This window comes from Schistocerca cancellata, chromosome 5 (assembly GCF_023864275.1).
Source record: "Schistocerca cancellata isolate TAMUIC-IGC-003103 chromosome 5, iqSchCanc2.1, whole genome shotgun sequence".
Taxonomy (NCBI): Eukaryota; Metazoa; Arthropoda; class Insecta; order Orthoptera; family Acrididae; genus Schistocerca; species Schistocerca cancellata.
Genome location: NC_064630.1, coordinates 553,610,489 through 553,626,518, shown reverse-complemented (window position 1 = coordinate 553,626,518; position 16,030 = coordinate 553,610,489). Strand labels below are relative to the sequence as shown.

The 16,030-nt window shown below is 37.4% G+C and overlaps 1 protein-coding gene across 1 annotated transcript in view; it reads left to right on the top strand.

Annotated features, from left to right (window-relative positions):
- The window catches only part of LOC126188678 (transient receptor potential cation channel trpm), a 179,544-nt gene that overhangs the window by 151,224 nt on the left and 12,290 nt on the right, over positions 1-16,030 (top strand). Inside the window, exon 15 of the mRNA XM_049930284.1 lies at positions 13,042-13,245. Within this exon, the coding sequence (XP_049786241.1) occupies positions 13,042-13,245 (204 nt within the window). The remainder of the gene's footprint in view (positions 1-13,041; positions 13,246-16,030) is intronic.

The window sequence follows — 16,030 nt, the reverse complement described above, 5'->3', positions numbered from 1 at the left end:
AACATCAGTTGGTAAGAAAATATAAGTTATATTGAATGTTTGGGGTAGTCTTGACTACTTGATTGGATAATAATAATTTTGTGTGGCTCAATGGCCTGGTTCAAGTCTTTCAACTGGATGCCATTTCAGCGACTTGTATGTCCCTAACCTACCTCAGTTATTTAACCAGCACAAGGCACCAACAGTTTAATGTAGAATCTCAACCACGTGTACTACTAGTGAATTTCCACATCTCTGGAAGGTGAATGCTAGGTTAAAAGGTAGACTCAAAAATCAGTTGTCCATTAGAGATTTGATCCTGTGACCTCTTTTTAAGTTTCCAGGCATGTGCTTTAACATCACACCTGGCCAACTTTCTTGGATGGCCTGGGCAACTGCACATGAGAAACAGAAGGCCCTGTTTCAAGTATTGCTCTGGCACATATTTTCATTTGTAACATGATGATTATATTACACATTCAACATCAGGACAGATTAGAATCCCAGTGGTTCCATTCACTCCATTTCTATGGACTTTTTGAAATGAATGTATAATCACTATGGCAGGTAAAGTATGGTTCTCTGTCATAATACTTCCACTGAGGTGCTATTCTCCAAGGAAGACCTTGTGATTGTTTGTTCAAAAAATGGGAAGAGAACATCTGTGACACTGAATACTTGGATCAGTTCAGGAGGCATCCCTGCATCTCCTGATTAGTCAAGATGACTCCTCGCAACAAGCAGGAGATCTGCGCTGCAAACCCAATCTGGTACAAATTTCCAGTTATTACAACATATTCAGTTTTAATATTCATTATACTATATGAAACAAACAGCAGCATACAATTTTTTGGGCTCCAAGGGAGTAAATTTAACATATTTTGAAAATTAATAGCCACCATCATCAACATTCAGTTCCTCATGCAATCCATTAGCACACATCCATCTAGCCATGTTCAGCAGATAATACATGCTTCCCCTAAATAGAAATGAACTACATGAAAGAAAGAAATCCAATTAAAAGCATAGCAACAGCAAATGGATGCCACTGATGACCTCTGAAAGGAAATCAAGACACATGTGAAGTTAACAGTGGAACTAATTCCAAACAACAAACTAAATGCATGTTTCCCTTATGTAAAAAAATATTTCACAGAAAAGTGAAATCTTTTTCAGACTATGCAGTATTTTCAACCAAAGGCAAACCACAACAAAGCGTAGGCACAAGATAAGAACCAACAGAAATAAGTACAGAAACAGTGGTATTTGTAAAATAATCATTCTACACCCAAATCATTTACATACAAAAGATACAAAGAGATTGTAAAACAAGATATGTGAAACACTTTCAGACTTAAGTGTCACTGTAACCCACATTTATGAATCTGACTGTTCCTTTCCATCTTTGGCTCTGACAATTCTATTTCAATAGTAGAACCTTAAAAAATCTTCTGTTATAATTTAGTTCCTGTTGGATATAAAAATAAAATGAACAATGGAGAAAACATTGTGAAAAGGCAAATAACCAGTACAACTGCAGTTAATATAAGAAGAACATAAAAGCAGTAAGAGTTGAAAGGCATGTTTACTATCTTCCTGAAAATATTTGCCTGTAACTATATGTTTCAGTTTATTTGTAAATTGACAGGATGTGTACTTGTGGTCACATAACAGAAATATTTTTAGCTGTACCTGAAGTGTTAGGAGACATTTTGTAAACTCCTACTTTAATAGTGTAACTGTGGTGGTCTAGTGGGTAGAGTGCTCAACTCAAGCTGTGGATGTCCCAGATTCAATCCCAGGTAGAAGTGGGGAATTTTCCTCATTTCAGCCCCTCCAGAATGGCCTTGGTCTACCCAGCCTGCTATCAAACTGAGTACCGTAGACCTTTCCCAGGGTGAAATGTGGCTGGGGCGATGGGCTCACCACATTCCCCCATGTAGCACAGTAGTGAACAAAAGGCTGCACTCAGCAAGCAGTCAGGCCAGAAGCCCATTCATGGATTGAAGCACCACAGAGTTCACCTTCACATATTACCTGTTTTAAAAATATATGAGCCATACCTGTTGGCATAATGTAGCATTTATAAATTCTTCTGTTGAATACAATTGTATTTTCTTTGTCTTTATTATTTTTTTTTTTACATAACTGTCATACAGGTTTTGTCAAGATACAGGCTAACTGTTTTAATCATTATTAAAAAAATACTTATTCAAAATTTAGTAAATATAAACAATGGAGACATAGCTAATACTTACTGTTTTGTGTAACTATGTCTGTCTGCTTTTAGAAATTTAGTGTCCCCCCTCCTACCACCCTCCCCTTCCCTGCTTGTGTCATGTACTACAGTTGTCCTTTATCTGTATGATCATGCTACTTTGTGTTGTATTTGTGTCTTTTATTAAAAGCTTTTGATATATTTTACCTTCCTCATGAGATGTGAATAGATGTCTATAGTGTGTATACATTAAAACAAAGAGGTATAGAATTGTAGGAGATTGCTATCATGTGCTTGTAATAGTGTTCTCCCGTTCAATATATGTTTTATTGGAATGCTGTTTGTAGACCACTGCTGTATTACTTTTTCTTAGTAGCTTTTGATGTCCTGAAGTGCTTTTGCCTTTAGAATAATTTTTTTATGTGAGCAGAAAGTCAAAGAGAATGAGAAGCAGTCTTAAATGATCCAACAATCAATTGAGAAAATTATAGTTTTGAAAGCAGTGAGTATGAAAGATATCCTGCAAAACATTTTTAATCACCTTCTTTGAAACTATCTAGGACAGATAGGTTGGAAGCCCACTAATTATAGAAATTATTAGATCTAATGGCAACAAATAGATCAAACCTCTTTGAGGATGTCCATATTGATTACTGCATAACAGGTGTAAAACAAATCATGGGGCTATAGATAGAGAGATGGTGAATGTAATATATTTGGCTGTCAAGAGGGCTATTTTTGAAGCCTTCAGTGACTACCATAGCATAATCATATCAAAAGATCTCACAAAATCCAAATAAAGCCTGAACATATGTAAAGGCTGTCAGTGGGACCAAGTCAGTGTCCAGACACGCATAGATGATACAGGAACTGAAACTGAGGATAGTGAAGTAAAACCAGAAATGCCGAATACCATTCCCAAATGTTCCTTTAGAGAAGAAGATTGTGGGGTGTTGATGCACACTACTTCTCACACAACTGCAAAGCTTAGTGACATTGATATTAATGTCAATAGCATTGAGAAACAGCTACAACACAAAAATTAAACAAGACTCCACAAGGATCCATGAATCTCTGTCAGATTCTGTGCAAATTTGCAATTGAGTTAGCTCCCATTTTAACCATAATATACCATAGATCACTTGAACTAAATACTGTGCCCAGTAAGAGGAATGAAGTACAGCATTCACAAAACTACTTTACCTCATCTAATGTAAAATCCTAGAGCATACTCTAAACTCAAACATTATATGGTACCTTGAAAAGAATGAACTACTCTATTTTGATAACATCCATCTTGTGAAACCCAACTTGTGGTTTTTACATGACATTATGAATGCTGTGGATGAAGACAATCAAGTAGATGCAATATTTCTTGACTTCCAAAAAGTATGTGACTTGGTACCATGTGAAGAATTATTAGCAAAGGTGCATTTATATGGAGTACCAAGCAAATTTGTAACTGGATTGTGCATTTCTTGGTAGGGAGGACACAGCATGAAATCTTCGATGGAGAGATGGTGACAGATGTAGAATAAGCTTCAGGCGTGCCCCAAGGTGGTGTTTTGGGTCCCTTGTTACTCATATTGTATATTAGTGAATGGGCAGATGATATTAAAAGTAACTTTAGACTTTTTACAAGTGAAGCAGTTATCTGTAGTGTAGTACTGTCTAAAAAAAGCTGCAGAACTCTCCTATCAGGTCTTTATAAGAGCTCAGAACCTTGCAAAGACTGACAACTTGTTTTAAATGTTCAGAAATGTTAAGTTAGTCACTTCACAAAATGCAGAACAACAGCATCCTATGACTACAACCTCCACAACTCTCGATCGTAATCAGTCAACACGTACAAGCACCTAGGTGTAACAGTTTGTGGGGACATGAAATGGAATGTTCACATTTGTAAAGCAAGACTTTGGTTCATCAGTAGGATACTGGGAAAATGCAATTAGTTTACAAAGGAGGCTGCTTACAAATCACTTGTGCATCCCATCTTAGAATATTGCTCAAGTGTGTGATCCATGTCACACAGTATTAAGAAGGGACACTTAATATATAGAAAGAGGGTTGCATGAATGGTCACATGTTTAATTCATGAGACAGCATTACAGAAATGTTGAAAAATCTGAGTTGGCAGATGACTGAAGACAAACATCAACTATCATGCAGAAGTCTACTTCAAAAGATTCAGGTCCCAGCATTAAGTGAAAAATCTAGAGATATCCCTTGTCTCTATATCTGTCACTTCCATGGGGGCAATGAAGATAAGATAAAACTAATTACAGCATGTACAGGGATAATTAAGCATCCATCCTTCCAGAACTTATTATACGATTGGAACAGGAAGAAATGGTAACATGTAGTACTATGATAAGTACCCTCTGCCATTTCATATCACAATGGCTGGCAGAGCATGTATGTAGATGCAGATGTAGATGTAGCCTTTGGGGAAGTTGTACCATCCCTAATTTTGGAAAATTAAAAAGTGATGGTTAGTGGAATCTATCTCAATCACTCCCATTTTGATTATGTCATTTTTATGTTTCCTGCTAATGCATATTTACTTCAACAGTAAATGGAAGAACTTATTAAGACAAGTTTGAAAGCAGACCTGAAAATCAGTTACAGTAAGACTTTTATGGAGGTATTTGTCTGGAGTGCAGACTTGTATGGAAGTGAAACATAGGCAGTAAACAGCTCAGACAAGAAGTGAATAGAAGAATGTTGAAGATTAAAGGGGTAGACCAGATAACTGAGGATGTACTGAAACAAATTGAGGAAAAAGAAATTTAGGGCACAACTTGACTGAAAGAAAGGATACGTTGATGGGTCATTACTGAGGCATCAAGGAATTGTCAATCTGATGATGGAGGGAAACGTAGAGGTAAGAATTGTATAGGAAGACCAAGGTGTGAATACAACAAGTGGATTCAAATGGATGTAGATTGCAGTAAATATTCAGAGTTGAAGAGGCTTGCAGGGGACATACTAGCATGGAGAACTGCACAGCTTTTATACTGAAGATCACAACAACAAGACTAAAATAATGTCTAACTGAAACACTAAAAAAGTTATAAAAATTAACAATGCAGTTGTAGAGCTAATTAATGAGTTTTTATGTCTAGGATAGTTGAAGACAGTGAATTAATGGACAACAAAAACAGATAAAAAGGAGAGTGAAATGGTTAGGAGTGCTTTTAGAAACTAAAGGGGATATTCTAAATCAAGCTTCCATTGTCATTAAAATAAAAAGTTTACTATCAGTGAGTATTATTTGCTATGATTTTTGATAATGAGACTTGCTCTTAGTGCAAAAATCATTAAAAAACTGTAGGGTGATAATGGTTTTTATAGTCACAGAAAAGGCACATAACTCAGTTAACAGGGAAAGACTCTAGGAAGAAATGAAGAAGATATGTATAGAAGATGGATGCTTTAACGTAATAAAGACAATGTATAGCAGATACAAATGTAGAATTAGAACACCACTGGGGAACTCTGGATACTTCAAAATAAGACAAGGACTTAAACAAGGAAGTAATCTGTCTCCTGCACTTTTTAATGTTGTGATGGAGGGAATGAATAGGGAAGTTAAAGACATAGTAAAAGAAAAAGACAAAAAGATGATTTTTGCAGATGATATGGTAATATGGGGTGACAACAAGGTAGATGTACAGTTGCAACTTGATGCGTGGAAGGAAATAATGAAAAGGTGTGAATTAAAAATAAGTAACGATAAGAGTGAAGTAATGGTATTTGGAAGAGACAAAGGGATCAATGGAAATATTACTTTGAATGGAGAGCCCCTCAAAGTGGTAGACAGTTTCCCTTATTTAGGGAGTGAAATATCTAGTGAGGGAAGAATAACCAACAAAATTAATAGGAGGTTACAGGAGGAAGGCAATTTCTACCAAACAATAAAACACCCGATTTGGAACAATGAACTTTCAGAAAAAGCAAAACTCCTTATGTATAAGAGTTATTACTTCCCTATTGTCACCTAAGGAGGAGAAACATGGACAATGACAGAAAGGGACTGGAGCAGACTGCAGGAAGGGGAAATGAAATTTCTCAGAGCAGTTAAGGGAAAAACAAGAATGGACAGAGTAAGGAATGTAGATATTAGAAAGGACTTTAAACAGGAAAGTATGAGAAAAGAAATAAAAAATAGAGATTAAGATGGTATGGGCATGTTAAGAGGATGCATGGGCAGAGACTTCCCAAAATTATGGAAGAACTAAAGATGGATGGAAAAAGACCTAGAGGGTGCCCAAGAACATGGTGGAAAACAGGAGTGAGAATATCTGTGGAAAGGAGAGGTGTGACCTGGCAGTAAGTGGAGGAAGAAAAGTGGTGGGAGAACCAAGCCAAATGGAGAGTACTCGTCACCATCCAGACCTGGCAGTAGCTGGAGTAGGATTCAGACACAACAACAACAAGAACAACAACAAAGTTTGTCCAAGATAAGACACACCATATTGAAACCTGATTTATAAAGACCTAGATTGTCTTTAACACAGCTTAGCATATTTTTTACCTTTGTTCTAAAGATCAATACATGCTGCAAATACTTTTTTCTAAGTTCAGGTGAATACTATACTTTCAGATATTTAATCAAAATGATACTGTTAGTAGTATAACATAAATCTTACATCTGCTATAATAAAACCAGAGCATTCTTAAAGTATTATCAATTATAGTTTCCATGAAACACAGAAAAATAGTCTTATTGTGTGAATATTATTAGGCTGTTGCTTTCATCATATTGATAATTTATGTTAAACTAACTGTGCAAACTGTTTCTGGGTAATCCAAGTGCCAAGTTGTTGATGAGCAAAAAATTAATCAACTAAAAGCATTCTAGTGGAGATAAAAAGAAAGAAATCCCTACACCATCAGCTGTTCATCATTCATAGGTTTCCACGTAGAGAAAAATATAAGAATAATAAAGTAAAACCATGATATCATTCTGAATATGAATGCTGGATGAAAATTCAAACATGAATCTTGCTTTGTGGAATTTTGATTACAATGTTGCCAGTGAAATGTAGAATGAAGAGTGAGATAAGTATCAGTTTTGATACTTCCTTTCTGTGATCCTGCCACCTGCAGTTTACTGTTCTCCTTGGCTTTGCACTGAGAATTATTCTCTGAAAGAACATGTTCTGTAAATTGATGTACATATTTGTTGGTTTCCTGTAAAAAAGTAATCTTTCACTTTTTCTCAGTAATTTTCTGTTGCTCATTTAATCTTCTTATGTTTTTGCTCACATATTTTCTTGCTTTTGTTGTGTACTCTGATGCCATTTAGCTCATTGTCTGTATAGAATAAGTATAGAAGATTAAGAATAGTTATTATGAAGCTCGATTTAATTTGAAATATATAAAATAATGAAAATATTCACATCATTGAAAGTGATATTTAACCAAATAAATTTAATATTTATTTATATTCAGATTATACCAGGACAGCTCTAACAAGCTATAGAAAGTGGTGTGGGTACTTGCAGCATGAAACTTTCAGTGATGAATTTCAGTTTGTCATAGGCATGGTTGCATTCCTTTGAAACTCACTGGGAATGAGAAAGGAAATTACTATTGTGTAATCACATGAAGCTTATTGTTCTCACTGCCTCTTTATGGCTACAGAAGCTCTGCAGTCTCCAGCAAAGTATCTTGATTTTTATTGTTCAACTAATTGTAATTCTAGCCCCATTCTCCATATTCCCTATCATTCTACAGTCTCTCCATTGCCATGTACCATTCCGTTTATTTTGCCCCTGTCCACTCAATGACTGTCCTCTCCAGCCTCCCAACTCTCTCTCTCTCTCTCTCTCTTTCTTTCTCTCTCTCTTCATCATGCTTGGATTCATCAATAAATTTTGAACCAACCAGAACCCTTGTTTTTCACCTACACATTAACTATTCTTGTATCCATTCATTCATGTATTCATTCACTCAGCAATGGCTTTCATATTCAAGTGGACAAGACCTGTTATTACACAAAAATGGTAATATAATAATTTGAGTAGTTCAGTTTTCAGTTTTGAAATTTCGTCACGTACACTAAGAAAAAATAACACTTTAGCAATACAATACTTAGGTAATAACCTTAATGCTATGTACTGTTACTATAATGCTTATTCATAGTCTAAACAATTTACATTTTTAAAACATTCTGGTTAACACTGTTAGCATATACACTCCTGGAAATTGAAATAAGAACACCGTGAATTCATTGTCCCAGGAAGGGGAAACTTTATTGACACATTCCTGGGGTCAGATACATCACATGATCACACTGACAGAACCACAGGCACATAGACACAGGCAACAGAGCATGCACAATGTCGGCACTAGTACAGTGTATATCCACCTTTCGCAGCAATGCAGGCTGCTATTCTCCCATGGAGACGATCGTAGAGATGCTGGATGTAGTCCTGTGGAATGGCTTGCCATGCCATTTCCACCTGGCGCCTCAGTTGGACCAGCGTTCGTGCTGGACGTGCAGACCGCGTGAGACGACGCTTCATCCAGTCCCAAACATGCTCAATGGGGGACAGATCCGGAGATCTTGCTGGCCAGGGTAGTTGACTTACACCTTCTAGAGCACGTTGGGTGGCACGGGATACATGCGGACGTGCATTTTCCTGTTGGAACAGCAAGTTCCCTTGCCGGTCTAGGAATGGTAGAACGATGGGTTCGATGACGGTTTGGATGTACCGTGCACTATTCAGTGTCCCCTCGGCGATCACCAGTGGTGTACGGCCAGTGTAGGAGATCGCTCCCCACACCATGATGCCGGGTGTTGGCCCTGTGTGCCTCGGTCGTATGCAGACCTGATTGTGGCGCTCACCTGCACGGCGCCAAACACGCATACGACCATCATTGGCACCAAGGCAGAAGCGACTCTCATCGCTGAAGACGACACGTCTCCATTCGTCCCTCCATTCACGCCTGTCGCGACACCACTGGAGGCGGGCTGCACGATGTTGGGGCGTGAGCGGAAGACGGCCTAACGGTGTGCAGGACCGTAGCCCAGCTTCATGGAGACGGTTGCGAATGGTCCTCGCCGATACCCCAGGAGCAACAGTGTCCCTAATTTGCTGGGAAGTGGCGGTGCGGTCCCCTACGGCACTGCGTAGGATCCTACGGTCTTGGCGTGCATCCGTGCGTCGCTGCGGTCCGGTCCCAGGTCGACGGGCACGTGCACCTTCCGCCGACCACTGGCGACAACATCAATGTACTGTGGAGACCTCACGCCCCACGTGTTGAGCAATTCGGCGGTACATCCACCCGGCCTCCCGCATGCCCACTATACGCCCTCGCTCAAAGTCCGTCAACTGCACATACGGTTCACGTCCACGCTGTCGCGGCATGCTACCAGTGTTAAAGACTGCGATGGAGCTCCGTATGCCACGGCAAACTGGCTGACACTGACGGCGGCGGTGCACAAATGCTGCGCAGCTAGCGCCATTCGACGGCCAACACCGCGGTTCCTGGTGTGTCCGCTGTGCCGTGCGTGTGATCATTGCTTGTACAGCCCTCTCGCAGTGTCCGGAGCAAGTATGGTGGGTCTGACACACCGGTGTCAATGTGTTCTTTTTTCCATTTCCAGGAGTGTATTTACCACCTTAAAATCTATGAAATTTCATTCCTGTTACAAGTCTTTGAAACCTAACTTTCAAGCAGGAAATGATGGAACATAGTGTCACCACTTCACCAGGTGACTTAACTAGCCTCATTGTCAATATCTGCACATCCCATATGCATTCATAAGTATTAGGAAATTGCTGGAGATGGCCACGATTAACTAACCATATTTAGGTGATCCCAATGTGCCTCTATACTGGTAACAATATTAATATAATTATTTTCCTTTTGTTCTCATTTTAGTCATAGATTTTAACATCAACATTTTACACACAATATTAATTACTATTACATCGTCTTGCTTAGTAGCTGTTGCACTTAACAGAAATCAGTAAATAAAATGATGGCTTCTGTGATTCACATCACAGAAGCGCATACATGTTTCAGCTGTGCTTAACGTCTTCATTTACTACTACTAGGGAATAAGATTTGCTGTAAATCTGTGTACTCACCACATGTGTTCAGTTAGAGGTGGTTGTCTTCTAAGACAGGTCCATTTGAATTACACGTCCGCATTCATTACTCAAAACATTTCTGCATTTTGTTGTGTATGTAGCTGCACCTGCACTGAAGTTCTACCCCGTTTGCCTTCTGGCAGTGCTATACATCTGAGATGAACTTCATATTAAATGCCACAAATCAACTGTCTTGAAACTTGGACCAGCATAAAAATACAGTCCAAGGTGGAAAAGCAACCAGAGATTGATATGCCACAACAAAAGGTTCTTAGTAATGCAATCAGTCTTATTTCTTTCACAGAGGTATTGATTCCTCCCAGCAGTTTCTTTGTTCCTTCATATTTCTTAGTGGTCCATGCAACTGCACATTTTGGCACCTAATTTAAAGGAATAACTTTAATTATTACATCCAGATACTTTACAAAATTAGTGACTGAATGTGGTCTCTTTTGTTACTGCAGAACCTATGCCAATCACATTATTAAACAGGATTTTCATTAGGTACTCCAGCTTGAAGATTTTATTTTCCATATCTAAATTTAAGAAGTATCTTAAACAACCATTTTGAATAATAAGAAGTCATCATATGTCACCACTTTCATACCTCATCCATTTTTGCTTACAATAAGTAGTGCTTTACTTCATTAAGACTGAACTGCTAGTATTTAATTTAAAAAGTATTGTGTTATATTGAATGGGTGGATTGAAGTACGCACAGGTCTTAAGGATATGTCCTACCTTCCATTATGTCTCCCATTTTTGTGTATCTTCACATCATTCTTGAATGCATCAAACTTGAGCTTTATCATTCCATCTTTATGCTAATACTGCCCATATGACTTTGTTGAGTATGGTCTTTTGCTACATGAGTGTAATTTGTACACTTTTGATATTTTAATAATGAAAAACTTACAGTCTTAGAATTTTATTACATATATTTCACACAAGCACAAAGTCTGTGTAGCAAAAGAGTGGAACACTAATTACTGATTAGAAAATGTAAAAGATGGCCAAGAAATGAAAAACTGGAAGGTTGGATTTTATATTAAAATACTTATTTTCAAATGTTATGTGCAAGTCTACTGCTGATACATTCGTCTTTGCCTTATAGACTATTAGGTGATTTCATAAAGCTATATTTTCGCTAACAAAGAACATAAATACATTACCTTACAGCTATCCCAAATAGAGAAGTTTTATGTTTGTCTGCTGACTTTAGATGCATTCATTGTCAACCAAATGTGTCAACACAATAAATGTGCACACTGTATTCTCGCACTCATTCTCACAATATCTTCTCAACCAGATCTATTTTTAAACTCTTAACCAAACAATAATGTGCCCTCTCAATACTGACAAAGTAACTTTAAGTGGAGGATTGCGAAATTTGTTCTTCTTGATTGCTCATCTGAAGAAGTCACCCAGTATAGTATCGAGTGACCAGTGTGATCATTTGCAATGTGTTATATGTGGCAAGCATGTGCCGAGTCCTCCATGCTGGCAGTTGTCAGTATATGTTCTTCCACACAATGCTATGACATTGTGCTGAGGCTTCTGACCCCTAAATGAAGCTCTTTTCCTCCTCTGCTGTGATTGCAGTAATAGCTAACATTCCAATTTACATATCTGTGATCTCTCTCACAAAGACGACTAAGTAATTAAGCATGTGAATCTAAGAACATTGTGGCTATTGAATTTCCCACATTACTGAAATATCATTTATTAACTTTCAATTATTCTTTGTGATAAACTGACATTCTATCAGCAGCAGGCAACAAATTCTCACAAAATGTTTCACCTTTTCATGGAACCATTGGGCTACAGCCCCAATCCCTGCAATTGCTACCCGTGAATTTTTCACACTGCTGCTGATAAATGCATCTCTCAGGGGCTCTCCACACTGATTAATGCAGGCTTTGTAGGAAACTTTCACATATTTTGTTAAGTGAGACTTCTCTTTACACTTTACCTACAAGCATAAGCATAAAGGAGGAACGCAACGTCCAAATTTCCATCTATCGGCTTATATATCTGCAACAACAGTCTTCAGGTGTTTCCAGCCCCGCACTAGGCTACACTCAGTCAGAACCGCTATTATACTTTCTTAATATACACATACATCACTAGATGGCATATACAATCAAGTGCCAAAACCAAAGCTCAAAATTTCTCTCATTTTTGAGATGTGGCTGTGAAATAATGTATTTATCCACTTTTCACCCTACCATAGAATGTCCTTATATAGAAAACACCTAATGAAAGGAACACCCCCCCCCCCCCCCACTCTCTCTCTCTCTCTCTCTCTCTCTCTCTCTCTCTCTCTCTGCGCATGACACTTGAAAAACAGTAAAACCTGGTCTTATGAAAGAAATGGCAATATTGCAGTACTCACTGCAGACTGTTTTGCATTAAGTGCCAGTGCTCTGCCCTTTATACTACCAATTTATCTTATATACAATACCCTGTATTATTGGAAAGTGGAGTATTAGAGATCTTTTCATTTTACTGTTGGTATTACCTTCTGATATTTTATTACATCCTATATGGCTACTCACAGATTAATATCTTTGTAAGCAGAGACTCACTCAGTCCATGCAATAACACCTGCAATTGATTCTCCAGTTTTGATCATTTTTAAAGTAGGTATGATTTCATCAGAAACATCTACTTACAAATTTATTGATGTTTCAAATACTATATTCATAAAACTGATGTATTTATCCTTTTTTCCAGGCTTTAATAGCTCATGACAGTGTAGCAATGAGAGACACAGTTGTCCAAGAAAATGGAAAAGTACTTGCTGAAGGAGATGATTCAAGCCAGATTTTTCACATGCCCTTAGATTTCTATGAAATTAAAAATAACAGACCACTTAGAATGCAGAAAAAGCTTTATGAATTCTACACAGCTCCAATAACAAAATTCTGGGCACATTCGGTATGTATTAATAAATTTATAATATTTATGGGAGCATAGGTGTGTGTGTGTGTGTGTGTGTGTGTGTGTGTGTTAGTGTGTGTGTGTGTGTGTGTGTGTGTGTGTGTGTGTTGGGCAGGGGCAGGGCTGAATATGTGTAAGCTGAAATTAGAGCCCAAGATAAAAAATGATTTGTTATTATACACCACCTACTATTCATCTGTTGGTGGGTGGTTATATTTTCTCTCCCTTCCTTTTTTATACTCCTAGCAATTTGTAATTATTATTTACTGTCAAGCTAATCAGCAGAAAAGTTAACAGACAGCCTACCTTCTGGAAAAGATAGGAAAAGGAAAATTTATTCAAGCATGTTATTGGGCATAGGCAATATAACGAAAACAAATCTCCTGTTCAATAACATACAGAAAAGGTAAGATTGCTATTCACCATAAAGATGACACACAGAGTTGCAGAGAGGCACAACAAAAAGACACTTACATATTAGCTATCAGCCAAAGCCTTCATCAGAAAAGGAAACATACACACATTCATTCACACACCTCATGCACACATGACTGCCATCTCCGGCTGCCAGGACTAGACTCTTCTGTTGAAATATTCAAAGTAAATCTAGTGTTGTTCAAGCTGGTTATTACCACCTGGTGTCACACACTAGTTTTTACTGAAAAGTTCAGATCACATTTAAGTACAAGCACTGAAAAGAGCATGTTGGACAATGAAAATAATAAAGTGTCTCAACTTGAAGATTTATTTGAACATTGCAGTACCTTATTAGAGATGCTCCTGTTGGAGGTGGTACAATGTTGCCTTTCTCCAACCTGTGAAATAACTTACCCAAGTTTAGTGTGGATGACAATTGTGGACGAACTTGGTGTTTTCCACATGCACAGAGCATTACTTAAGCTGAAGCAAACATGAAGGAAAAAGGACTTATAATGACTGATGGATGATTTAACAGCTAATCTTTATTAAAAGTTTGATATGGTTCTAGCAGATTAATAAAGGTAACAAGTCAACAGCCATACAAAGAGAAGTAAAAAATTTGCTATGTTTTGGGCAAATCCTTTTCTTTTAATAGCTCTCGAGCTAGAGTACACACACACACAACACACACACACACACACACACACACACACACACACACACACACACCTGGGTGACCTAGGTGTATATGCGGACAAGGAAAAAAAAATACCTGGTTTTCCTGGTTAAAAATGCACTTTCCCACATCAAAATACACTTCTTCCAAGGTGAAAAATACACTTTTTCCATGATGAGTGGCAGTATACTTTCCTTTGGAGCTGTAAAAATATCAATCCTTTGGATGTCAAAGGTTTAATACACCAGCATGAAACTTCAGAGAACAAAAAAACTTGGCCAAAAAAAAAAAAAAAAGTTTTGGAAAGATCTGTGGTGTGCAGCAACATCTACGCTGCAGATTTTCATATTAAAATACGCTGCATATTTTTGTATTCGTATTACAAAAGTATAGATTTGAAACAGTACGTTTGTTTCCACAGCTTTGAAATCGAATCTGAAATTCGCTTTTGTAAGCCATGTCACATGTTCTCGCCAGCCAATGACAGCAGATCTTCAGAGCATAGGACACGTGATGTAGACAGCCAATAGAAACATATGTTAAGTGGTGTGAACACATTAATAGGAAAAGTTAATGGTTTAATTTCATGTATGTAGTGTAGCTACAAGAAAAGTTAAAGCTTCCACATATAATTCTGGTCTTGAAGATCAATAAGCTACAAGAAAATCTTAGCTTTCACATATAATATTGGTCTTTTTGCATGTGTTACACTTTAAGATACATCACACAAATGTGCCAATAAAATTTTAAATAATGACACCAATATCTGGTCTTTTGGGCTTAAAATTCCTAAGTCACTAGTCCTCAATGTGTTAAGTTTTAAATGAGAGTCAAATGCTCTGTGATTTAAGAAATTCATTGCACATTCGCATGTGTAACATAATTCATCTTGAGTAAAAAGACATTTACAACTAATACATTTCAAAGCACAATTCGCAATATTTTCCCATGACATGTTAGAAATAACTTCATTTTAGCAGTTGCTAGAGAGCACCAACATAGGAAGCCCATATGTTTGTACATACGTAGTATTAATAAATCTTACATAACATCGTAAAAGAAACAGAATACTCCAAGAGTTTGGCAGTTTTGTAAACCATACTAAAATGCATAATTCAGCTTAAAGTGCACATTCATACATCCAGATTCACAGTGAATTAGGCCCCAACCTGATATTAAGCTTTCAGTGTGGTTTTCGGGATGAAAACTTTCTTGGAGTGACAATATTGTATTATCTCATATTTGGTTCTTTATTATGGCATAATGCCATACATGCGAAATGATGAAAATGTGCACTTGAAATTCAGTGAACAGTGCAGAATGAAACACTTCTCTTCTTATAAATTGACTGCCTCTGGGGAAAAGATTAATAAAAGGCACATTTAGTTAGCAAACTGACAAAAATAACTTCGTTGTTCTGCAAGGCCACTGACTGTAAAAAATGTGGAAATAAAATAAAATCAGAAAACTGAAATTAATAACATATGTTAGCCTTCTGTAATTATGTGAATTTATTTTAATTCACTTGATAACTCCCAACCACAGAAATTGGTTTTGTTTTCATTTGATGTGAGAAAAGTACTCAAAGAGGAAAAGCAAAATCTCTGAATGTAAACATGGCTTACGTGGAAACTAAACCCTTCCCCACTACAACCTAGACTGCTAAGCGCATGCGCTAATCTAGCA